General features: G+C 33.4%; 1 protein-coding gene across 30 annotated transcripts in view; it reads right to left on the reverse strand.

The window, feature by feature from the left end:
- RIMS1 (regulating synaptic membrane exocytosis 1) overlaps window positions 1-25694 on the reverse strand; it is a 165082-nt gene that overhangs the window by 61516 nt on the left and 77872 nt on the right. For 22 of the 30 annotated variants that reach the window (XM_014547387.1, XM_014547376.1, XM_014547372.1 and 19 more), the window contains 2 exons: window positions 17371-17483; window positions 10630-10796 (listed from right to left, as the gene is read on the reverse strand). The exons of the other annotated variants lie outside the window; for them this stretch is intronic. In XM_014547387.1, coding sequence (XP_014402873.1) covers window positions 10630-10796; window positions 17371-17483 — 280 coding nt within the window. The remainder of the gene's footprint in view (window positions 1-10629; window positions 10797-17370; window positions 17484-25694) is intronic. 30 annotated transcript variants of the gene reach the window in all.

The following is a 25694-nucleotide window of genomic DNA, read 5'->3' on the forward strand; positions in this document are numbered from 1 at the left end:
CTGCCATCTTGGTTGGCAGTTAATTTGCATATCGCCCTGATTAGCCAATGGGAAGCATGTTGGAGGTACGGTTAATTACCATGTTTGTCTATTATTAGATAGGATGGTAGTTTCCAAAGGGTACATTTCCATGAACTCTGACTAGTGCCAACTACCAGAATGTCAGTCAACCACATACCCCTCTAAAGAATGCCAAGAAGAAGATGCAGAATTCAAGAAGTAACCAAATAATATGGAGAACTTTGCCCAAAAGAATGTTCTTTCCTAAGGTACTTTGATCATACCTCTTCAGAGAATTCTTGAATCTGGATACTGTCACTTCCTCACTATCATTTTCAGTTGTAATATAACACCTCTTTATATGTGCCTACTCCAGTCATAAATTTATAGATCTATTTTGACCTGCCACTCCCATCAGCTTCGAGTCTCCCTTTCCAAGTTTCTCTCCACACCGTTAGGTCCCACCTAGGACTTAGTATCAGTTGCTGCTGTTTTTACTACTGCACCACACAGGACACATCTGCTGAATGGCTCTGGGCAGCCTGGACTTGGCTCGGCTTTGGTTCCAATGAAGGCTGGGTGATCTCTCACACTAGTCAGGAATTTTGAGGGAGAGGTTTTCTTGGGTACTTTCTTGAACATATGATAAACAACTGGGTAGAAAAACTAATTTACATTCATAAATTTCTCTGCATTACTCATTGTAGTGTTAGGGCTTCAAAGAAATAGGTACTATTTCCCACAGGAATACCTCAGAGAGGTGCAGGACTCAGTATTAGTGTTTGAATTTATTCTTCTTTCCAAGGTGGTTGACCAAGCATCAGAGAGGAAGTACAGGGCCTTACTCCTTGGAAAAACGACAGCCGGGGACATAACCCATATTCTTTCATTTGTTAAACTGAATTGAAAAATTGATAGAATTGAAGTGCTTCAAGTTAATGGTATAAGTATAATTAGTTGCAAAAGTAAATTTTGTTTGATATAAAACTAATTAATTTAATCATTATAATCATTACTTACATTATAATGCTTATTGAGCACTAGCTGTATGTCCAGCAATGTGCCAAATTTTGTAGGAAGTATAATTTGAAAATGTAAACAAGAAAATATAACATGGAATTATAAAATATAAACCAAAAAATAATTACTCTACACATAATGAGAGATTTTTGAAAATCTGAAAAATGATCTCAGAGTATGTTCAGTCAGGAAGGCAAGAGTTTTATGATCACAGATGATGGCAAATCAGTCAGACTTCACAGAGAAAGACATGATTCCACCTGAACGCCAGAGGGACTATTTCACAAATTCTCTCTGGAGCCTGCAGTTTGTCTTATTTATTTCTTATCAATTTGGCTGATGGGCAACACAGGGAAACTATGCCTACTGTTTCCTTTCTGTACTTCCTTGGGGCACACAACTAAGTTTCAGATGGGGGAAGATTAACTTAAAATTCCTTGGGAAACTGGGCTTCACAGATTTTAACATTTAAACTATTTCCAATGTCAAAATTACCTTTTCTATTTCGTTCTTTAACTATATTACTAGTTTTAAAAAATAGGCAGGTTTGCAGAGTCAAAAACAAAAATAACAACAAAAAACCTATGAGCTTTAAGCGAAGAGAGACCTAGATTTAAGTGACAGCATCATCATGTGCTATTTGTGGCTCCAGATGTTTCTAAAATCTCAGTTATCTCACCTGTATAATAAAGAGAAACTCCTACTTGAATTGAAAATCGTATTTGTAAAATATATTCAATTATAAAATAAGTAGTAACTATTAGCATTATTATTATAGCCCCAGTACCATACTGTCCATGAAATTTTAATTACTTGTGGTGTAGTGATAATTCTTCTAGGGTGTTGAAATTATTTTCTATCAATTGTAGGATATAAAGGCCTTATCTTAAAGGTTTATTTTGTTTTGTTTTGTTTTTTGCTTGTCAGCAACCTGTATTGGACATGCCTCCCAGCCACACTGCTCCCATTTGAATAAAAAGGGCCACAGGCATTTGCTCCTGTTCAGCTTGATGTAGTGGTACCCTGTGGCCTTGGCCATAGCTGACTGGACTAAGAACTGGCATCTGAGTGGAAAGCAGCCTCTGAGGGCAGACTGGCAGCCTACACACTGTCCTGGCATGGGCACTCTGATAACAGGATGCTCTTTATGACCACTAACTACTCCCTTACCCGTAGGCCCATCCATTCTTCCTCCTTACATTCCAACATCCTGAGATCCCAGAATCTCTTTGTCTGTCTTGGCTGGAATCTGCCTTTACCCCTAACATTATTTTTCCTTTCTCCAGCTTCCATTCCTCCTCACAAGAATGGCCCTTTCTCTGCTAGAGCACCTTCCTTCCCAATTTTATGGTCCTGAGCTCCCTTCATCTTCTCCATCACTGCCCCTGATAGCTATTTTCTCAAGTACCTTACATTTCACTGCTGGTCCAAGATCCAATTCTCTTTGCCCTGTCCTGGCATTTGCCCTCTAACTTGAGAGCAATTCTCCAGGGACACAGTTGCTTTTTATATCTACAATATGTTCTTAGGTATTATTTTCATTGTAAACATTACCCTTTAAGTGAGGAAATTTTAAGATGCCAAGAAAATAGTAACATATTATGAACTATTTCCAGCAATGTGGTAGATGATGTTTCTGAAAATCCTTTCACTCTCAAATGCCTAGAAATGATGGGAAAATTACAAGCAATACATATTGAAATACAAACCTAAGTTCATGAGAAAGGCAAGGGAATAGAAAACAGATTGTTAAGTGGGTGATGAATGTCTTGGGAGGTTTTGCAGATGAGAAATTTAGAGCAAGCCCAATGCGGAGTTAGAATTGAAACCCCTGTGTGAGCTAAGACTCTTAAGAACAAAGAAAAATGGGGACCTCAGTCTAAGCCCCAATGGACCCTCACCAGTGGCATTTCTAATTCAAATATTTCAGGAAAACGGAGAATGCTTCCAAAATGAATTTCTAAGACACATAACGAGACTAGAAAATATATAAATCAATCTAAATTATTAAAATTTAACATCAAATAATGGGAGAAAGAAAACAATACATAATTAAAACACTAGAAAAAATGTATAACATATGGAGGGATGGTAGCAGAGAATGGAGGTAATCGTTAACTTTACATTTATTATTTAACTAAATATATGTACATTTGAAACACTAAATTAGGCACTAAAATCATAGAAATAGTATAATTTCCAGAATAATAGAGGGGAAAATAAAATAAAAATAACTAAAAAAAACCAAAACAATCAAGAAGAGAAAAAATAAACTAATAAAAATGGAAAATATCTTAAGATACTAGAAATAAATTGAAATATTTACTAAATAAAAAATGCAGTGATTAGATAGCCAATTAAATAAGAGAGGTTGTCAGGATTAAGAAACAAACAAAAAACCTAAATCCACCTATACACTGTTTACAAGAGACATTAACTAACACATATGGCCACACAAAGGTTGAAAGTAAAAGGATGTGAAGAGTTAGAATGAACATTAAAAAAAAAACACACACACAACTTATGTTCTCCTATAAAAAAAACTAGATTTTAAAGCCAAAAAAAATTACTAGACATGAAAAGATTCACTACACAATAATAAAAGGGTTAAATTACCAGGCTCTCCCATTTTTTGCAAGGAAGAACCTCATCAAGAAAAGCTACTCACTTGTCCCAAGAGCTCTGTAACTGGCCATTATCAAGACTGTCGTGTTACTTATATTCATAGGTTAAGCAGTATTCCGTATATGTTATGAATATGGCATGGTATATGGTATATAAATAAATATGGTATAGTAATTTTACCATAAAGGTAGTCTTTCTAAAAATGTTTTTATCGATTTCAAAGAGAGGAAAGGAGAAGGAGATAGGGACAGAAACATAAATGGTAGAGTCATTGATCAGCTGCCTCCTGCATGCTCCCTACAGGGGATCAAGCCTGCAACCCCAGCATGAACCCTGGCATGGAATTGAACCTTGTTTGACCTCCTGGTTCATGGGTCTACACTCAACCACAGAGACACACCAGCTGGGCAAAAGTAGTCTTTTTAACGAGCACATGGCATACTCTTTCCATCTCTTTAGCTTTAAACTAGTCACAAGAAATAATAGTGGTGATGACTCAATCAATCTTGGACTACTTAAACCAGGGGTCCTCAAACTTTTTAAACAGGGGGCCAGTTCACTGTCCCTCAGACCGTTGGAGGGCGGCCCATAGTTTAAAAAAAAACTATGAACAAATTTCTATGCACACTGCACATATCTTATTTTGAAATAAAAAAAAAAACGGGAACAAATACAATATTTGTATTTGCATGTGGCCTGCGGGCCGTAGTTTGAGGACCCCTGAGTCTTAAACTAATAAGATGCTATGAAAATAAGCCAGTAGAAAATCACTAAAATGTATTTTATTTCTTAGATAGTCAATATCCACTATCTCTCACTGTATTCTGGTTCATTCTGTCTCCTATCATCAAATTTTCATGTTATTTTCCTCTTTCTTTTTAGTACACTTATAGATCTCAATAGATTTTGTTTTCCCATAGTACAACAGACAAGTATACAAAATTAAGTGTGGATAGCTCTAAGAAAAGTTCCCACTTTATCACTTATTCAAAGATTATTTTAAATGTCTTGCTGAATTGAAGACACTATTGTGAAATAAGTGGCATTTGAAATTTTCTGTACTATTTCAAAAATATAATTGTCATATCAAGATTAACTTTCAAGAAGATGTTAACTTATGCATTTATTCTCTATCACAATTTAAATTATTAAATAATTTTACTTACAATGTTTTTAAATCCCCAGATAAATATAAACATACATCCTTCAGCATATGCTTACTAATGATGCCTACTGACATCAAATGCAAACTTCTAGTAAATTTATGACTGCAAGATTACTAGTTGTATAGAAGATAACTTTTCTTACAAATGTTTTCACATATAGGATTTTATGATTTCATGACTTACATTTATTTAAGTCTTTTATCCATTTTGAGTTTATTGTTGTGTATGTTGTAAGTTGGTGGTCTAATGTCACTCTTTTGCATGTACCTGTCCAATGTTCCCAACACAATTTATTAAAGAGACTGTCTTTACTCCATTGTATACTCTTGCCTCCAATGTCAAATATTAATGAAGCATAATGGTTTGGGTGGATTTCTGGGGTCTCTATTCTGTTCCACTGGCATGTTTTTGTGCCAGAACCGGGCTGTTTTGATTACAGTGGCTTTGTAGTATAACTTGTTCTCTGGTGTTGTGATCCCTCCAACTTTGTTCCTCTTTCTCAAGATTGCTGCAGCTATTTGGGGTGTTTTTTGTTCCATATAAATATTTGGAGTGTTTGTGCTAGATCTGTGATTTATGCTGTTGGTATTTTAATTGGGATTGTACTAACTCTATAGATTGCTTCAGGTAGCATGGACATTTTAATGATGTTAATTCTACCAATCCATGAACATGTTATATTCTTCCGCTTGTTCATATCTTTTTCTATCTCTTTTTTTCATTGTCCTGTAGTTTTCTGCTTGTAAGTCTTTTACCTCCTTGGTTAAGTTTATTCCTAAGTATGTTAACTTATTGGTTAAGTATATTCCTAAGTATCTTTATTTAGGAGGGAGGGAAGTAGGAAGAGATTAACCAAATAACTTATATGCTTATATGCATTACCACGGACACAAACAATAATGCGGTGAAGGGGGTGGGAACAGAGTGGAGGGGATCAATGGAGGAAAAAAGGGGACATCTGTAATACTCTTAATGATAGATAAATTTTAAAAATGTTTTCATGCCGAAACTGGTTTGGCTCCGTGGATAGAGCGTCGGCCTGCAGATGGAAGGGTCCCAGGTTCAATTCCAGTCAAGGGCATGTGCCTGGGTTGTGGGCACATCCCCAGTAGGAGATGTGCAGGAGGCAGCTGGTCGATGTTTCTCTCTCATTGATGTTTCTAACTCTCTGTCTCTCTCTGTAAAAAATCAATAAAATATAAAAAAAATGTTTTCATATCTTTCAAACTAAGAATGTAGAAAACAAAGATAATTGCTTTTGAAGATATTCTTTCAAAGGGGGATGATAAAAAAAACAACACAAAACTATTGGCACCAAACTTCCTCTTCAAGTTTGTTTATTAAAATCCACCTAGCTATAGAAAGCCAACCTTATAGATTCTGGAGAACATATATTACAAATGTGAATGCTGTGGTAAAACTGTTGTTTTTTGTGTGTGTTTTTCTTTTAAATACATTTTATTGATTTCAGAGAGGAAGGGAGAGGGAGAGAGATAGAAACATCAATGATGAGAGAGAATCATTGATTGGCTGCCTCCTGCATGCCCCTCACTGGGGATCGAGCCTGCAACCCACGCATGTGCCCTTGATTGGAATTGAACCTGGAACCCTTTGGTCTCCAGGCCAACGCTCTATCCACTGAGCAAAACTGGCCAGGGTGAAAACTGTATTTTGACAAGCTTCTAAAATTGTGTCCTATCTGAGAGAAATTATAGGTTTAAGCTTACAACTTGCTTTTAAAACTTGATTTTGTATAAAACATCTGAAATAAGTTTGCCTAGAAAGAAATCAGTGTATGATAAAGATGAAAAAAATGTTTTCAGAGCTACACCATGAAAATTCAGCTACTTCTTGGATGAACATCATCTTTAGATACAAAAGTAAACATAGAGAATTCAGAAACTCAACATATTCTTTCTGGATTCTATTATATGTATATTTTATTATAAATTATGGCATATCTTCTTATATACTGTGCATATTTTGTAGTTTGATGGGAAAATATTCTTTGAGGAATATTTTAGCCAAAACTAAATTAAAATTGTAAGGCATATTTAACAGAAAACTCAAAAAGAACCTCAAATCTTTATTGGTACTTATTATTTTGAAGTATCATGTTGATTTTATATTGTAAGAATCATCCTAGCAATTAAGTTTTAAATAGTTTTTAGTCCATGACTATTTTTTAGAATAACTTAATTCATTATATCTACAAAAGGTTATTTACCTTAATATAAACATTATGGTGTATTTTTTCTACTATAGTTTCCTTGTATATATAAACTTTGAAAACACGAGATATGCTTTAGACTATTTGGAATGAACTACTTAGAATACATGTAGAGGGTGGGATGTCCTTTTTCAACTCACACAGAACGTATGGTGTAGTTAGTGGTATCCCTCAGTGGACAAGATATTTGTTGCATAATCATCTCAAACACAAAAGATTCAGGATATGACCCAAGAATCCCTAATATTCTTTAAAAATGATATTTTAGAGATTGGTCATCCAAATATATTTATATTTTTCAATCTATACACATCTTATAAGTGCTTAATTTTATTTGTACCCAAACTGGCCTTTTGAAGCTAACTTCATAGTCTCATATGTTTTAGGAAAAAGGATGATGATCATCTAAAACAAATTTTCTGAAATTGCACTCAAGAATATTATATAAATGTCCTTATGAAAAAAAGCATTCAAGAATGAAATAACTTTGGTATATATTAGAATAAACAAAGATAAACCTCAAAAAAATAATGTGTACTGTGATTCATTAATAGGAAAATGCAGTAAGCAGTGTTTGGAAAATATGATATACGTTATACAGGTCTATACATTACACAGAGGGTTGTGCACTACTCATTTCAGATGTGCTTATCTCGACACTTTCTCAGTTCATAATATACGTGGATAGCGGAAATCAAAACCATATATGGTACTGTCAGTACCTACATATTATGGTTTTATTTAATACAAATGAAATCATGTCATATGTAGTCCTTTATGAGAATACAGTGCAGTTGGTTGACTTTTAGGTTATTGAACATTGTCTTTGGTAAATTCTATAATGTACTCTAAATCTTCCTACTGACATCCAGAGTAAAATTCACCCAAGGCAATGTACAATAAAACATTTCTTGTGTCATAGGATGATTTGAGCAAAGACAAGCAGGGAGCCAGAATAGAAAAATACATTTTAACCTCTTAACTAGATTATAATCTCCTTGAGTATGTGGCTTAGATATGATACCTTAATGTAGTCTTGGCAAATAATGAAGTCCTTACATATTATAGGAACTCAAAGGTTTCCTACTACTTACTATGACATATAAATATATTCTATCATAATTGATCAGACTTGTTCATCTTTTAACCATGAATAGATATAAATGTAAACATAGAGAATTCAGACACTCAACTAAAATGACAGAAAGAAATACTGAGAAGCAGTGATATATTGACAACCATCATTCCTCACAATGTTTATGAGAACAGGGCCTGCAACCCTCATTGCACTTCAGTGAGACACAGCATTTTTTCAGTGATGTCACTTTGTTCTGTTCTGTTTTGTTTTCCTTTTCATTCCAAACCCTCCTCTCAGATTTTTATCCACAGGGTTGATGGTGGATGCAAAATCATCGTGTGTGTGTGTGTGTGTGTGTGTGTTTGTGTGTGTGTATACACATGGGTGTGCCCATGAAGACATTTTAAGGAGAAGAATGTATGCGAAAAAATAACTCAATTCTGATTTCAGGATTAAGATGTACCTCTTCTCATATTTCATTCCTTCTTCTCTGTTCATCCTAAGTATTCTAGGAAATCAAATATGGACAACATATGGAAAATCACTGACTAAAGTAACAAGAAAAGTATCTTATTAGCTTAAGTGGAAACTTGTTTAGCCATTAGCTTTATTGCCTAACTTACATAATCCACTTACATAAAAAACAATTCTCAGCTCATATGTGTTCTAAATTACAGAGGACAAAAAAGGAAGCTGAAAACATTGAGATGCCCTCAGAAATGAATTTTTCATTAAAAAACTATTTGTACGATTTTTTAGGTCTACTCCTCTCTCCACCAACTTCTCTAAATAAGAAAAGTTATATGAATTAAGGAAGCAAAGAATCCTCTATCTTTTGCATCTTATCACGGTATAATTATAATTAGTGTTGATTTGTTAAGTGGCATTTTCCCAGAAAGTAAAATTGGCTCCAATGCGATAACACTGTTTCTTCCAATCCCCTTTGTATAAAATCATAGTCAATGGTTGTTGAGCTGCCTAGTGTTTCTCTCTTCTATAATATTTTTTACTTCAAAAATCACATAGCCAAATTTTTCCCGAAGATAAAAATCTGAGGAATCCTTTTCTCTTGAAATTTAAAGAAAATAACAATGGACCCACAAATTATTCTTTCAATGGGTTAGCAATATGAATTCTATGAACTAATAATACTTTATAGCATAGGACTCAAGGTACTTGGCTCTATTGTGAACAAAAAAAATTACCTCAAGATGCATTGTTTTATAATTATTTTAGTAAATTGTTTTCAGTGATTAAAAGTGGAAAAGTCCTGTTTAAGACCTACTTATTGATATTCTTGCTAAACTGAATAGGTTTTGAAATATAATAACTTATAGCTATTTCAATAAAAAGGAATCTATTAAGAATAATTTTCACCCTTGATCCTAAGCAACTCAATATGGCTACATTCTTTAGCTCTTCTAATTTTTTTTTATTTTTATTTGAGAGACCTTATCCTGTTAGGACCAGATACTTAAAACCTCAGAGGTAAAGATCAACCATGTTCTATTAATATTTTTACCAGTTGAAATTGCACATGTAGATGAGCAGAGTATGATTTTGTTAATTAACAGTAGATAATTACTCTCAATTTTTTTCAAAAAATGAGCTCAGTGCAGGGAAATCCAGGAAGAAGGAATGTTTTAGGATCCATTCCACTGCACATCATGAAAATGTGTGATACTATCAGACTTTCAGAGTATTAGTAATGCAGTTACTTTTGTTTTGAACATTTATTTCTTGGGCTTTTCATGAAACCCAACATTCTTTCAGCGAAACTTCTCTTTCTGTAAACTAGTTAAGAACAAATATAAAATATGGGTTGTCCATAGTGAGTCTGCTTTACTAAATGAAGGTGGCACTTGGATTCCTGGGTTCTTTTCCCTTTCAGCAGGGTACTTGGCCTTGGAAGGACCCAAGAGCCCTCTTGGTGATTTAAACAAAATGTAAATTTCTTACAGCTCATAATGTAAACGAGGGTGTGAATTTTGTTATCATATCCACTCAATCCTACTCTGAAAGCCAACCAACCACACACTACAGCCTCTGGGGAAAATGCAGCTGGCTTTCTGTTTTATTTTTTGTAAATAAATTTTTTGGAACATAGCCATGCTCATTTGTTTCCATAGCGTTCACACTACAGTATAACGACGTTGTTGAGCAGATGAGACAGACAGTGTCCTGGTAGTCGGATATATTTATTACCTGTCTCTTTATGGAAAAACTTTCTGACGCTGGCCTAAAGGATCTCTGTGGATTTAATCATACCAGAAGGAAATTCCTGCAAATGTGACTGAGCTATCTTTAAGATGATGACTATATTTATCACCTATATCTTATAATATTCAATAGTTAAATGTTCAACCCACTTCAGTCTGTTACTTTAATGAAATGTCAGTGTTTCTGTTACTTGACTCAGACTGTATTTCAGCAAATATATTCAGCAAGCTGGTTGCATTTTTATACCACGGGCATAGACCCAGTTTATAGAAACAGTATTGCTGACTCACCTGATTCTACCCCTGGGGCGCTCAGACTGCTCTGACATAAAGCTTGTGCTGCTGAGGCGAGAGGCACTGCTGGTTCTGGAAATGGCGGACACATCACTGACATCACTATCTGATGATTTGGCAGAGACGTTATCACAGCTTCTGTACTGATCTTTATGTATGCTATACTAAAGATTAAAAACAAGAAAGCATGAGCTCCATCATCAGATCGGGGAAACAGACACATACATGGTGAGGATAATGACTCTTTAGCCAACACCAAACAAATGTGTATCTTTGTAAAAGTAGGTGTGGCATCTAAAACAATCCAAATGTTAACATAATATATGATTTCCAATGGAAAACTCCTACATCCCTTGAGTGGTAAGGAATGTTTCTGGAGACTGAATTACAAATTAAACACAAAAATGAAATGCTTGGGTGGAAAACTCATTGAATTGCTTGTACATGCTTTAAACCTCAAAATTGTATTGTTTTTTTTCTAGTACATCAGTTTATCTTTTCTTGCTTTAGTTTTCATGATTGCCTGTTTTATTCACTTTCTACACTTTCCATGGTATAGACTGCTTCCATCTGCCTGTACTTCTTGTTTCTTTCCAAAACTATTCAATTTACTTTGGGTGGAAAACTCATTGAATTGTTTGTACATGCTTTAAACCTCAAAATTGTATTTTTTCTAGTACATCAGTTTCTTCTTTTCTTGCTTTAGTTTTCATGATTGCCTATTTTATTCACTTTCTACTCTTTCCATGGTATAGACTGCTTCCATCTGTCTGTACTTCTTGTTTCTTTCCAAAACTATTCAATTTACCTAAACATGTCCCTTTTCTATGACATTGCGCTCTTTCAAATTTCTTCAAAAAGTGTATCTCTTCACAAAAATGGCTGACATTGCAACTTAGGGGCTGTGCCCAAGAGGAGGAAAGCAATGGCAGCAAAAAGTAGACTTTGCTTTTAAACTTTCTATTATAGCTTAGACATTTTCTGATGTAAACTATCCACTCTGCAAAAAGTAAAAAATGGGATTCCTATTAAAGTTTCAACATGCACTCTAGCTTATATTTAAATGTTTAAACTTGTCTTTGGTATTCAATACCTAAGATTTTAGAATCATTAGGAAAAAGGTTAAAACATGAAAAACTATGAAAACAGTTAATCTACTCCTCTTTCTATGTCCCTGTCTCATTGTAACTGATCACACAGTGGATAATGTTACATACTATTTTAATGTTTTAATTATAAATATTGTATGTTTATATGATTATATATAATTTGACAATACCTAATATATAAGTGATTTTCTTATGTTAGGTATTGCAAGATCAGATAATTTCTTATATAAAAGAACACACAGGTAAAATAAACACATGACTAAACATTGAGTATTTAAGTTTCTTATCATGCTACTGAAATTTAGATTTATGTGTTAAGGTGTGAAATGTTTGTTAAGTCTGTAGAAAAATCACCCATCCTCTGATTCTCCATATTAGATGATTTTTAATGAATCTAAAAATAATCCAAACACTAGATTTCTAAAAATTTGTTTAACAATTGTCTTGCTAAAGTATATAACATAAACTGATGCTAAAACCTGATCCTGAATATACAAAAAGAGGTATAATAGAATATTTTAAAAAAACACAATCCTAGACGACGGGAATCATGTTTATTTAACATGATTTGCCATCACAGTAGTTCAGGCTTAAGACAATTAAATGTTAGTTTTAACTTTTCATTTCTCATGTGTAAGTAATGGACATGAAAACAATTCCAAATTTATAGAATATCCACAAATTATATTTCCAAAGAATTTTTCAGAACTGTGTGATTTTTTGAAAGCTGTATGCATGACCCAAAAGAAAATTAATATGTATATTATGTCCAGAACTGAGCTATTTATACAACTTCATGTATGTTCTGAAAGTAATATGATTTAAGATAATGCATGCAAAGTAATGTGATAAGGTTTATCACTAAATCCTGTGATCATGATAGCATGATCCTGACTGACATAATTCATCTCAGTCAGAACTGGTTTTTATTTACAGAGCAGATGTGGTAAAACCTCATTATACTCACATAGTAGAACCTGGATTTAATACTGTTACCGGAGTATAAATACAACTCATATTATTTGTTTTTGAAACTATTTTGCTAAGTAGATATATTATGCAATTATTATAATGTTTCTAACCATATTGAAATAATAGCTTGCCTGTGACAGAGTACAGGAAGAACGGGGCTCTAAAACCATAAAAATCCACCCAGCAGCAGCAGATTTTTCTAACATTGTGTTCATACCCCTAACAAATGCTCCCCTTACCTGACACATGTCAATAATAAATAGTATAGACTATGGCATAAGGATATATGAGTGTACATGGCACCATTTATTCAGCTAAGAAGTCTCCTTTTCTATAAGCCATCTCTGCCTTAACCTTTTTGTATATAACCTTTGATATTCCAGCAAAGAGATAAAAGGAAGGGATTTTTAAAAGACTGTAGAACATACTAAAATTTCCTATACTGGGGTAAGGAATGATCTATCATTCTGAAATGAGATCACAGTTTTCTTTACTTTTTTACTACTTTATTTATTTTCAAGTCTTATTAAAAGTTTAAATCATAACTTTGCCTTTTTATCAATCATAACTTGTTACATTTCCTAATTAAAAATTAAATATTTTAATGGAATTATATTATATTTTGAGAAACATAATATCCTCAGGAGGAATGTATGCTGATCACACAGCAGGCAAGTAAGTCCTTGATGTAGGAGAGGCTCTAATTATAGGGCTGCTATTTTTATAAGGGAATAATAATAAATGTTCAGCAGCTACGTACAATGCTCATCACATCAATTTTAGTTGCTGTTCCTGGTTTACATAGGCACTATTTTTAAGTTGTGAGTTCCTAAATACAAATTCACCCCTCAAATATTAATTTCTCTGCATCATTGAGGCATACAACTCTGTATAACATCAATGAAAAAAAATAGCACGGGGATCACATTTCAGGGATACCAAAGTCGTTTTGTGTTTTTTTGTTTTTTGTTTTTCAAAAGCAAAGTTAGTGTTAATTCCTTACGCAGGATGGATGACAGGGTCAGTCAGCCTTTTAAAGGAGATGCCAGGTTTGTAACATCTAAGGAATAGTTTTCTGGTAATTCTTGACCCTGAAAATATTTAGTTCTACTGGTTGTTTAGTTATAAATATTTTGAGAATGATGAAGTAATTTCTAATTTGACTGAGTTTCAACTAAGGTGTATTGCTTCATCCAAAATGCCAAATAGTTTAGGATGCTAAAAAAAGAATAAAGGGATACAGTTCAAAATTAAATATTTATTAAATTTACAACAAAGCTAGCTCTTTTTTTTATTATTGATATCAGAGAGAAAAGGAGAGGGAGAGAGAGATAGAAACACCAATGATGAGAGAGAGAGTTATTGATCGGCTGCCTCCTGCCCACCTTACACTGGGCATCGAGACCGCAACCCGAGTATATGCCCTGACTGGGAATTGAACTGTGACCTCCTGGTTCATAGGTCCATGCGCAACCACTGAGCACACTGGCAGGGCTTATATATATAAATAAACATATTTTTGTAGAATAAATTATAAAGAGGTTGGGGTAAATGGATAAAAAAATAAAAAAGTACATGAGATTTGAGGTAACTGGAAACTAAAAATTTTATTATAAGCATTAGGCTATAATATGAATATTAGAATTGTGAAGAGTATTTACCTTTTACTTGACATATAAAATAAAAAACTAATCATTTGTTAATTTGTCTTATATATTTTTACTATCCTATACTTTTATAACTTTTTAAAAGTCATATCTTTGATCTCACATTTATTGATATAACTTATACTCATTTATGTAAATAGTGTAGCATCAGTTTATGAAGTCAGTAAGAGCAACAGTAATGTATTTAAAAGTAATGTGGTGTTTTTTTAATATTCAAATGAGGGGGGGGGGAGAATGCCTATGTAAAGGAGGCAGGGAAATAATTAAATTGTATGCAAACGAAAAACTGGAGAAGAGCCTCTGAATCAAACTGGAGTACAGTGCCCATTTCAGTGATGCAAAAGCAGGAAAGGTGGTAGCTAACTTCCAGTCAGGAGTGCCAGGGCTCATCACTCTGCAGAAAGGCTGCATGAATTTTAGTATTGCTTCCTTTCTTCTGAACCTCGATTTTCATAAATTTGATTTAAAAAAAGAGCTGTAATAAAGAATTATTCTGGGGCCTCCTGGTGCTTACCACAGGCTGTGTTATCACACTGACTGTAAGAAATAGGAGGCCAAGTAAACCTACCCCATATACACCTCAGCTCAGGCCCTTTGCCTAGTCTGTATTATGAATGGGAAGACACTGAGAAAAAAAAATTCTGAATTATTTTTAAGGCCAGAGAACTTGGAATTTCCCAAGCAAGATAAACCTACTTTTGATTTATTACAAGTATTAGTGGTCATTAGGACTTGTAGCACACTTCACTTTGTAGATTTTTTTAATCAATTGATTAATATTAGAGTCCTAATCCAGAAGGACTCAGAAAGGCTTTTAATATTTTATACTGATTCTCTATTTACTTCTTTCTTGCCTCCTATTCCCTATTCTGGCCCTACCTCCTCCTGCTGTTGTATTTGACCTCATCCTTGGACATAATGCTAAGAAAATCAGTGAAACATTTCCAAATAACTGCATCTGACGGAGGAGGAAGAAAGCCTAAATCACCCTGCCTCCTAATTCTTCCTGCATTTGTAGCAAAAGAAAACAAAAATGATAATGATATCCATACAGCAGACAGACAAGTAAGCTGAGTGAGTGATAATAAACCACAGAGAAGATAGGTGGAGCTGGAATCAGCAACTCTATGGAACATCAAGGTATTTTTGTTACTAATTTGTTTTGCTTTACTAATTTTACTTTGTTGTTTCAAAGTCCTACCATATCGGGCCACACTGAGTCACGGTGACCATAAGCATTGTCTCAGTTGGAAATCTTTTTGCAGCTAACCTAAAATGTAACGTGATACTGCGTCTAATACGCATGACTCTATGGAAGCCTGGTGACAAATCATATTTGGTAAACACTTTTTTGTATTAGTCTCTGAATATCTGGCTATATAATGAACAGCCTCCATTACTTAAAAATAAGTAGGTGTTTTTCACCCTTCCTCCCAATCCCTTTCTCCCTGGCAACCATCCGTTTATTCTCTACATCTATGACTTTGTTTCTGTTATGTTTGTTCATTTGTTTTCTTTTCACATATAAGTGAAATCATATGGTATTTTTCCTTCCATGTCTAACTTATTTCAGTTAGCACAAGACCCTCTAGGTTCATCTATGTTGTTGCTAGTGACAAAATTTCATTCTTTTTTATGGTTACGTAATATTCTATAATATATATAAGTATATCACATCTTCTTTATTCATCTATCAATGGGCAACTGGTGTGTTTCCATATTGGCTATTGTAAATAATGCTGCAATGATAATAAGGGTAATATACTTATTTGGGGGAATATAGTCAATAATATCCTCATAACTGTATGATGTCAGATGGTTACTAGGCTTACTGTGGTGATCAAACTGTTAAATATTTAAATGTTGAATTACTTTGTCACACACCTGAAAGTAATGTAATATTGTATGCTAACTATATTTTAAGAAATATAAGTAGATTTTTCTAGGTTCACATTTCAAGCTAACAATATTTAGTATAGTTTTACTTAATTTTTAATTTTTAATTTCTAAAAGGTCATAACTTCCAAAAGGGTTTCTTGATATCAAATTATAACACGGTTTTTCCTTTAATGGCTCCTGCCACTTTTGTAGTATTCTAAAAATAAGATTTTCAAATAAATCAGATAATATATATAAATTATATCATGCAATATGAAATTTAATTAATATAAGATATTAAATTTAATATAAGATAAATTTAATTAAAATTATTAGATGATGGTTAGCAATTTATAAACTCCTTAGTGTATTCTTACAAAATGATATTGAAGTATAAATTGTATATTTATTGAGACGTGGAATTGTGTGGATTTCAGTTTCTAATAGTTTAAAATCAGTTACTTATCTTACTAAAATCAGACAATAAGAAATCTCACATCACACAATTTTAGTCATTGGGTAACAAATCTCAATAGTAAATATCAACAAAAAATGTTATTTAAGACTATAAACCTGTAACTTAATAGTTAAATGCAATATCAAATGATATTCAGGCAATCAAATTATTTTATCTATCTTGCTTATTTATGTGATTCTGTCTATGGATAATCTATCATTAAGTGACTTATTTTTTTAATTTATTGGGGTGACACCGGTTAATAAAATTATATAGGTTTCAAGTGTACAATTCTGTAACACTTCGTCTGTATATTGCATTATGTGTTCACCACCCTAAGGCAAGTCTCCTCGGGCACCAGTTACCCCTCTTTACTCTTTTCTGCCTCCACCCCCCTACCTTCCCCTCTGGTAATGACCACACTGTTGTGTGACTTTAATATCAAGTGTTTACATTTTCTTTTTAGAAAAAATAAAACCCACACACATTAAATCCAAGTTAATGAAGTTATATTTTGTGGAAATAGCAAGAAAAGGGGGTTATGAGACAAGACTAGCATTTGAATCACTTCTCTCATATATCTCGGTGCTTGCTAGTCCTATACACACTGTACATTTATAAAAAGGAGGCTTTGGTTGGGTACTACTAGTTTTACCTTGGAATATTGCTCGCGATCAAGTTCTTGACTAGAACCAGACCCTGTTGTCTGCTTAAATCGATGCACTTTCATTTTCATCTGTCTTGTTCGCTCCTCCACTACTAAGCTTGCTGCAAAAACACACAATGGAAGCCTATTAAAACATGTGAAGCACCTTTTAGAAACTGAATGGTTTTTAAGATTTTAATGCTTTCGCTATGACTTCAATTAAATGAAGCTTAGAAATAACACATTAGTAAATTTAAAAAAATGCAGAGTATACAATGCTAGCAACTGTTAAAGATGAACATGACTCAGCTCACACAGAATGGGGAACAAAAATATTAGTAACAAAATACCCTATTTCTTCATCTGTTATGGAATATTTTCAATTCCACTCATAAATGATTATGCGAAGCAAATCTAATGGTGAAAATATGTTCTATACTTAATCAACTGGTTGTTGCATGTACATATATAAACAAGTATGCATACTGAACACATCACACATATATGCACATGCTTACATGCATGCACACACCCATTGACATCCTCAGCTAAGAGTCACCTAAAAACTTTTATTTATAATAATCTGTTTTTTATGAGGCATTCTTATTAAATCATTAATTTATATCAGTAGCTTTTCATGAATATTTGCCAGTCTTAAAAGTGAACTAAAAGTTTAGTTTTCTATTTCTTATGGCTATGTATGACTACATATATAAAATTTATAATATAAAAATTTTAGCTCTGCAATTTATAACATATAAAGACATATATTCCATTTAAGCCTTTATTAATCTCTTAAGTAGCGGGTGTGACTTTTTAGATGGGAAAAATTATAGCCTTCAATAAAATATGTTAAGTTAGAATTAATCATAAGAGACTAAGTTTCAAGACCCTGCCTTTAATTTTTAAATTTTACACATAAAGGAGTAAGAGCTAAGGGTACAGTGATGTGAAGCGTAAGCTCCTAAAACACACCTGTGTTATATGAGACCTATGTTTACTTTTTACAGCTTATCTTGTGCCAATTTCCCAGACTATTCAATATCTTCAAGTGTTAACATTTATTTCTAAGTTCTGTATACACATATACACACACAAAAATTGTTATTTATTAAGCCTTCTGCCAAGAAACCTTAATGATTTAAAGGATAGTGGAAAAAATGATATATCTGATTGACTTGGCTGTTGATTTAATCTCTTGCAAGTTTATACAGATACCTGCTGTCAAATATTTCCATTTCAATGATTAAACATGGTGTGGAACCATGCCAGAGGCGCCTGATAGTCAAGGCTAATTAAAGGCCTTATTGTCAATACACCGGACTGTCCAAGACCACAGCGTCTCATGGCATGCTGAGCCCTTCTATAACCAAAATGATTGATGTCACTATTGGCAACCAGCCTTCTTTGTCTAAGGAGTAATATACAGCTTACTGACTAGCTAGTAGGGAGAGTGTGGGAAGGAGATGAAGCTGGAGAGAGGGAGCTGAGAGCTGGTAGTGCTCCATCTGAGCTCTCTATGAGCTCTCAGTTCAGATATAGCTACTATGTTAACCAGCCTGTGTGCTGGGAGAGTGAAGCGCAGAGGTAGTTACTATGTGAGGCTACAGAGATCAGCTAGTGTGCTGGGCAGGGCAGACAGGAGAAGCTGCTGAGCCAGAGAGCTTAGGTACCGCTATGATGTGAGGCAGTGAGTCTAGAGGGCAGGGTGTGGCTGCTCAGATAACAGCTGTAGGTACAGAGATTAATGCTGCTTTGTAGGAAAGATGTATTTACCAGCCAGTGTACGGGTGCCTATATAGAACTGCTGTGAAAGACTGTGTTGTCTGATGGCTCTGTGGCCACTGGCTTCTGCAATAAAGATTCATTCTTATACACCCACAACTTCTCCTGCTTCTCTGTCTACTCCGCTGCCGTAAATTGAATCACACTTAGAGCAGCAGTGCTCTGCAGTGATCCCACTGTCTCTAACCATGGCCTACCATCTTTGATAAGAGAAACTGATACCCACTTTAAAAATTAAGTAAATATGTAGTTTTTATTGTGTGTTCAAGTATAGACTAATAGTCTAAGAGATAAATACACAGTTTGAAATCTGTGGTTAAATGTTTAAATCATACTTTTAGCACCAGTTATTAGATGTTGAGCGTTGTTTAAATTCAGTAAATTAGATAAAAATCAATCCCTAACATCACAGTTATATGAATTAAGCGATGATACATGCTTGCTTTGAAAACGTTGACTTCAGAGGCAGTAAATGATAACTATTAATGATTAAAGGATGGTTCAAGGAGACCTTGAGAAAAGCAGTTCATAAATGTATTAATTACTTGGTAACATATAAGGAGACAATGAATATTATAGAGCAAAATGTCAATTGAGAGTAATAAGGAATTGAAACAAGATATTGAAAAACCTTTTAGATTTATAGAAAGCCATATGCAATACATGAAAATGTCTAAATATCTGCTCTCGGCCTTCTGCTTATGGTGTGGGTACCTCTGGGTACCTGCTCAGTCTTTGAGCTTTGAAGAAGTCAAATGCACAGTGATAATCAGTTGTACTTTATAATTAAAGCTTAAAACAATTCAAAGTAATCTCTACTTGAGATAAAAACAGATTAAAATGATATTAGCTTAATTTTCTCGCCAAATGATATTAATTTTGTTTTAAAAATGATCCGACATTGATTAGCCCATAGGTTTGTAACATGCACTTTAAGTACAATGTAATTCTTAGGGAGGATGGTAACTGGACACTGAAACATTTATTTCCCTGGAGCTACTGTCTTGAAGCTGTTCTGGCAAGTTAACCTTGCTGGGACAATACCCCATCTCTCTAAACAGGAATACATAGCTTATGACATGGCTACACTTAAATCCTTATTTTGTAAAACTTATGTAATACTTTCAACAAAAATAAAAAAATTAAAAACAATAAAATCAATAAACATATCCTCAGGCAAGGATAGATAAGATAGTAAATAAATAAAAATAAACAAACAAAAAAACTAAATCATAAGAGTGGTAGCCTAACTAAAATAAATCTTAAAATGGTTTTAAATGACTTCACTTTTACTTTTCAAAAATGATATATACATGGGTGGGAAAAAGTAGGTTTTCAGTTGTAATACAAATACATAATACAATATTTAATAAACTAGTGCCCCAGTGCACGGATTTGTGTACATTGAAAGGAAGGGCAGGACTGGGCTAGACAGGCCAGACACGCCCTGGAGCCAAGCTCCTGAGGTCCCTCCCCAGCCAGCCCCACCTCGGGCAGCTTTGCAGATCAAAGTCATTTGTGCAGTGAGCGGGGGTCCCCCTGGCAGGTGGGTCCCCCGGCCTGGCCTGCGGGGATCAAGCTGAAACCAGCTCTCCGACATCCACCGAGGGGTCCCGGATTGCAAGAGGACGGTTCTTGGGTGACACACCCAGAATCGGACTCCCTCCTCTCTGGTTCCAGGTGTATCATCTGAGAACCGCCACTGCCAAGTCACCACAGCTCGACAGCCCCATGCGTTGGGCGTCTGTCCCCATGGTGGTCAGTGTGTGTCATACCTACAGGCCGGTTGGATGGTCACTTAGCCTTTTATATATATAGATAATAATACAAGAATACACTTTGTGTTTCGTGTACTCACAACTTTGCCCACCCCTATATATAGAGAATCTTTATTCCTAAAGAATGAGAGTTGATATCTTTTAATCTGTCAAAGAAAGAAAAATCTCCAAATTAATATTGACACAAAATCATGAGTAAACCTTCTTTGACTCTCCAGCAAAAACATAGTTGCTATGCTATTCTCATTACTTATTTTTCCTTTTATTTAAACTGTATATTGTGGAATAAAATTACCTTTTTTTTTCTAGATCATTGGTGTATCAATCTAAGTAGTAAGACAAATGTATAAACATAATATTTATCACAAATTTGGACCTGATTGCATGATTCCATGATTTATACAGAAAATAATAACATTTAGTGATGATTAAAAGTGAACTGAGTTCTTGGATTATGATTACCTATCAAGTATCTCACTATAAGTAAGATTAACCACAGCCCTGAGAGCTCAAATATCTTACTGTAAAAAGAATGATTACTGATTATCATTTTAAAGATTTTATATTATTTTAACAATTTAATGTCAGTAGAAAAATTAAAATATAGAATAAAATATTTTCCAATTCTCCCACAAATCCTTACATTATATTCATATTTTAGGAACGTTCTGAATGTTGGCCCAATTTAAACTAACAAAATCATTAAAATACCAGTTGCTATTTCTTTCCAAAAAAGATACAAAAATTGAGGAATTTTTAAAAAATTTTCAAAACCCTAATATTAGATAGTTAAAAACCCTTCTTATTTTCTACTATAGATATAATTATTATGTAACTTCCTTTACCCTCTTAATGAAAATATAGCTTACATACTTAATATAGTCAAAAGATAAGGATGTGTACTGTGCTAAAGACTGTATTTCAGCTGCAATCGAACAGTAGCATAAACAATTTATCTCTCTTAGCCTGTAAGGTGTAATTAACATGAAAATTTTAATTTAAGTATGTTTTGTAAATTGGAATTTTTTGCTATACCTTCTACATGCCGAATGATGCATGTGACATTGAATAAATTGTGCTTTTTGAAAGCAGATATTTATTTACCTACACAATATTTGTTGAACATAACTCATCTTCTTTAGGTCACTTTTACTCTATATAAATTGTTATTTGAAACTTTGGCATTTGTATCAGATAAATCTACATATTCCAAGAACAAACTCACAATTACAATTAAAAACGTACAAACTGGAACTTAACTTTTAGGGGTTAAATTAAAACCATACTTATGAAGTCATTTTTTTCTTCATAACCCAACAATAACAACTTTTGATTAAAATATACAGATGAGAAAAGTTAATAAAATTTTAAAAGTCTGCAATCTATTATAAATTTCTAATAAAAAGTATTAGATATTATTACAAATAAAAACAGATTAAAATAATTCTTTCATGTCACATGGTTGATCTTTGATGAATCTCTATACAAGCAGAGATCATTTACAAGTGTTGTTTATGCCTATAAGAATTTTTCTGTAACTATTTCATTCATAAAATTACTAAAGAATCCCGTGACTTAAAAAACAAACAAACCAAAAAAAAAAACCAAAAAAAAAACCCAACAAACTTAAGGATCATTAGTAAATCTTCCCTAACCCATCATAGAAAAATTTCTATAGAATTACCTCCTCCAAAGAGAATGTCATTTTCTGGGAAACTCTTTTGACTTACAGTCATTTGTAATTTGCTTTCAAATATAAATCAATATTATAGATATAAGTACTTTCCAATCATTAAAATTTAAACATTCACAAACATATTTAAAATATCATTCATAAATTTTCAATTATATAAAAAATGAGTTTTTTTCTGATCTTCAAATTCCTTAAATATTTCACAATTCTCTCTATGCATCTAGAAATTAACATGAATTTGAAATGTTAATTGTGTCTCTAGGCAAAAGATCCATATGTTATATTGTTAAAGTTTCCAATACCTTCAAGTATTTTAGGTGAAATATGCGTGTAAAATAAAAATGTATAGATAAATATTATGAAATATACTAAGTTAAAAAGATGTGAGTATTTTATTTTATAACAAGGTTAGCTAGTACATGCGTGAAATATGTGTGTGAAATAAAAATGTATAGATACAATATTATGAAATATACTAAGTTAAAAAGATTTGAGTATTTTATTTTATAACAAGGTTAGCTAGTACATGTGTCAAAAGTGATACATGATAGTATCTGGACAGAATAATTCAAATTGTCCAGTTAACTACAATATGCTATCATACTGTATGAATAGAAAAATTAATGCCCCTGCTTCCTTGCTGTATAGCAACACAAGAGTTCGGTGTTGGTGGAGCCCCATCTTCGTTCCAATGCATAATTCAGAGAGAGAATGATAGATAACCACATATCTTGAAATTGTAAGGTAGAATGAAATATATGAATAAAACACCTACAATCCCTTAGTTATTGACAGCATTGAAAAAAATCCCTCTCTGAAGCATTTTATTAAAAATAAATCATAGATAGTGGGAACTCAAATATAAGAAACAATATAATATGAAAAACACTGAGATTAAAAAGTAATAGATGATGATACAAATTGCTGGGTCTTTAACCAGTATAAAAAATACAATGCCTGGATAGAAAGATAGTTTGATACTTAAAATCCAAAAGGTAATACTAGTCTGTACTCACAGTTTTCTAGATTTTGAGGAATGTACATTGTTAAGATGGACATTCTCCACACACCTGGAAGCAATGGGGCAAAATGGTAACAACCCAAGACTGGGAATAACTAAGCAGAGATTCAGCACAGACCCATCACCATTCATCAATGCTGCCTTGGTCCATTGCTGATATATCTCTCCACCATGGAGTTTTTATTTATAAACTGAAGAGATTGTTTAGAGTAACCTCCTGCTGTTTTAATCTATGATTCTAATATTAGTTCAGTAGTGTACTGGTATTGGTGAAGTAAATTTTTTTTTATTTTTCACATTTTCAAAAAATGGAAAACTATGATGCTCTCTTTACTCTGTTCCTAATATCCAGCATTTTTAAATTTGCCAATTACCAAGACTATATATATTAAGAGAAAAAAATGACCACTTGCATTTTATATTATTATGTTCTATTGTTTATTTTCCAATTAAAATATAACATATTCCTTGCATGTGTGTTTTTATTTTTAGAGTCACAGAAGGGAAGTAAGCAACTCTGATAAAATAGGTATATGCCCACTACACATATACAATATATGTACATAAAGATTGAATGTTTGAAATATTTTGACTACATGTAATGCCTCAGTTCTGGCTCATTTTCCTAGAATAAAATGCATTTCAATTTGCGAGGGTAGAAATATGTCAAATTGTATGATTCTTTGGATGTAAAAGACTTTACTAGAATAATATAAACAATAAAACGAAGATAACATCTATCCAGCATGAGAAACATAAAACGCAACAATAACACACATCAATTAAAAATACCATGTCGTCTTACAAGCTTTTAAAGAAAATAACCTGTGTTTTGGTAGATGATTGAATTGGAATACTGGCATAGGTGAAATAGGTAAACGGTATACATAATTTCTCAAATTTCACTGTAGCCAAAACCACAAGACTATCTCTTGTTTTATCAGCTGACTGTCACTGAACTGTCAAAAACAAAACTCAGGATTTCCCACACAGACATCACTTTCAGTGTCAAAACTGCCAAGCCCAGAGTAACACTGAAAATACTAGTCAGATATTTGACAGGTAAGAAAGCCAGGCTCTTGACGGAAGGATCTGTCATTTTTACCTCGTCCTTTTGTGTTACACAGGGGTAAATAGCTCTTTACAATGCATTTCGGTTTTTAAGGTAGCACTGACTCCTCCTGAGGCACATCTAACGTGACCTTCCAGAAAAGCAGCCCATGCAATGAAGAATTCTCTGGGAAATAACAAAATCACTCCCTGAGGCATCTTGTTGTTTATTCAAGTGATCTCTAACTATCCATAATTACTCATTATTCCAATTACACTGGTGTTAACAAAATCTTGAAAGATTTAATGTGGCACATATGCTAAATTGAACATCAATTTTTGACGGTCTCCCCCCTATTTTTTTTTTCAGTAAAAATGTTCACACATTTTAAAGTCTGTAAATACTTAGGAGACAAATATATATCTGTAAAGAAAAAAAAATCACATTGCCTACCATGGCTAGACATCTGTCTGCCTTCTATTCTCCTCAACACTTCCCTCTACAAATCCAGGAGGAAAGGGGGAACCTGTACTACTCAACAGGGCATTTCTTGCAAATTGAAGTTTGGTTAATATGTGTTAAATACCTTGAAGTCTTAAAAGCCTGTAATACTATTATAAATAACCACATTTGAATCAGCAGGACAGGAAATAGGGTAAAAAAAACAAACCACAAGCATTTTGAATTGTTTTATATGGGCTGCTTCACCGTCTATATCTCTAAAATTTAAAGAGAAGGCCAGAATGACAACTACAATTTCAGTTTGGCGGGGGGGAGAAGGATAAATCAGACACTTTTAGTAATGGAACGCTAAATATATATGAGTAAACATTCATAAATATTCATAAGAAATGTTCAGGAAAAGCACTGCCCTGGAAAATTAAGAAACTTGAACCTTCAAAATCTTCACATACAATAACAGGAAATGAATCACCTGGTCTAATATCTACTAAGTATGCATATAATAAAGATGTAAATAAAATTGAAATCCTTTTCTACTTAATG

Source organism: Myotis brandtii, unplaced genomic scaffold, assembly GCF_000412655.1.
Source record: "Myotis brandtii unplaced genomic scaffold, ASM41265v1 scaffold471, whole genome shotgun sequence".
In the NCBI taxonomy this organism is placed as follows: Eukaryota; Metazoa; Chordata; class Mammalia; order Chiroptera; family Vespertilionidae; genus Myotis; species Myotis brandtii.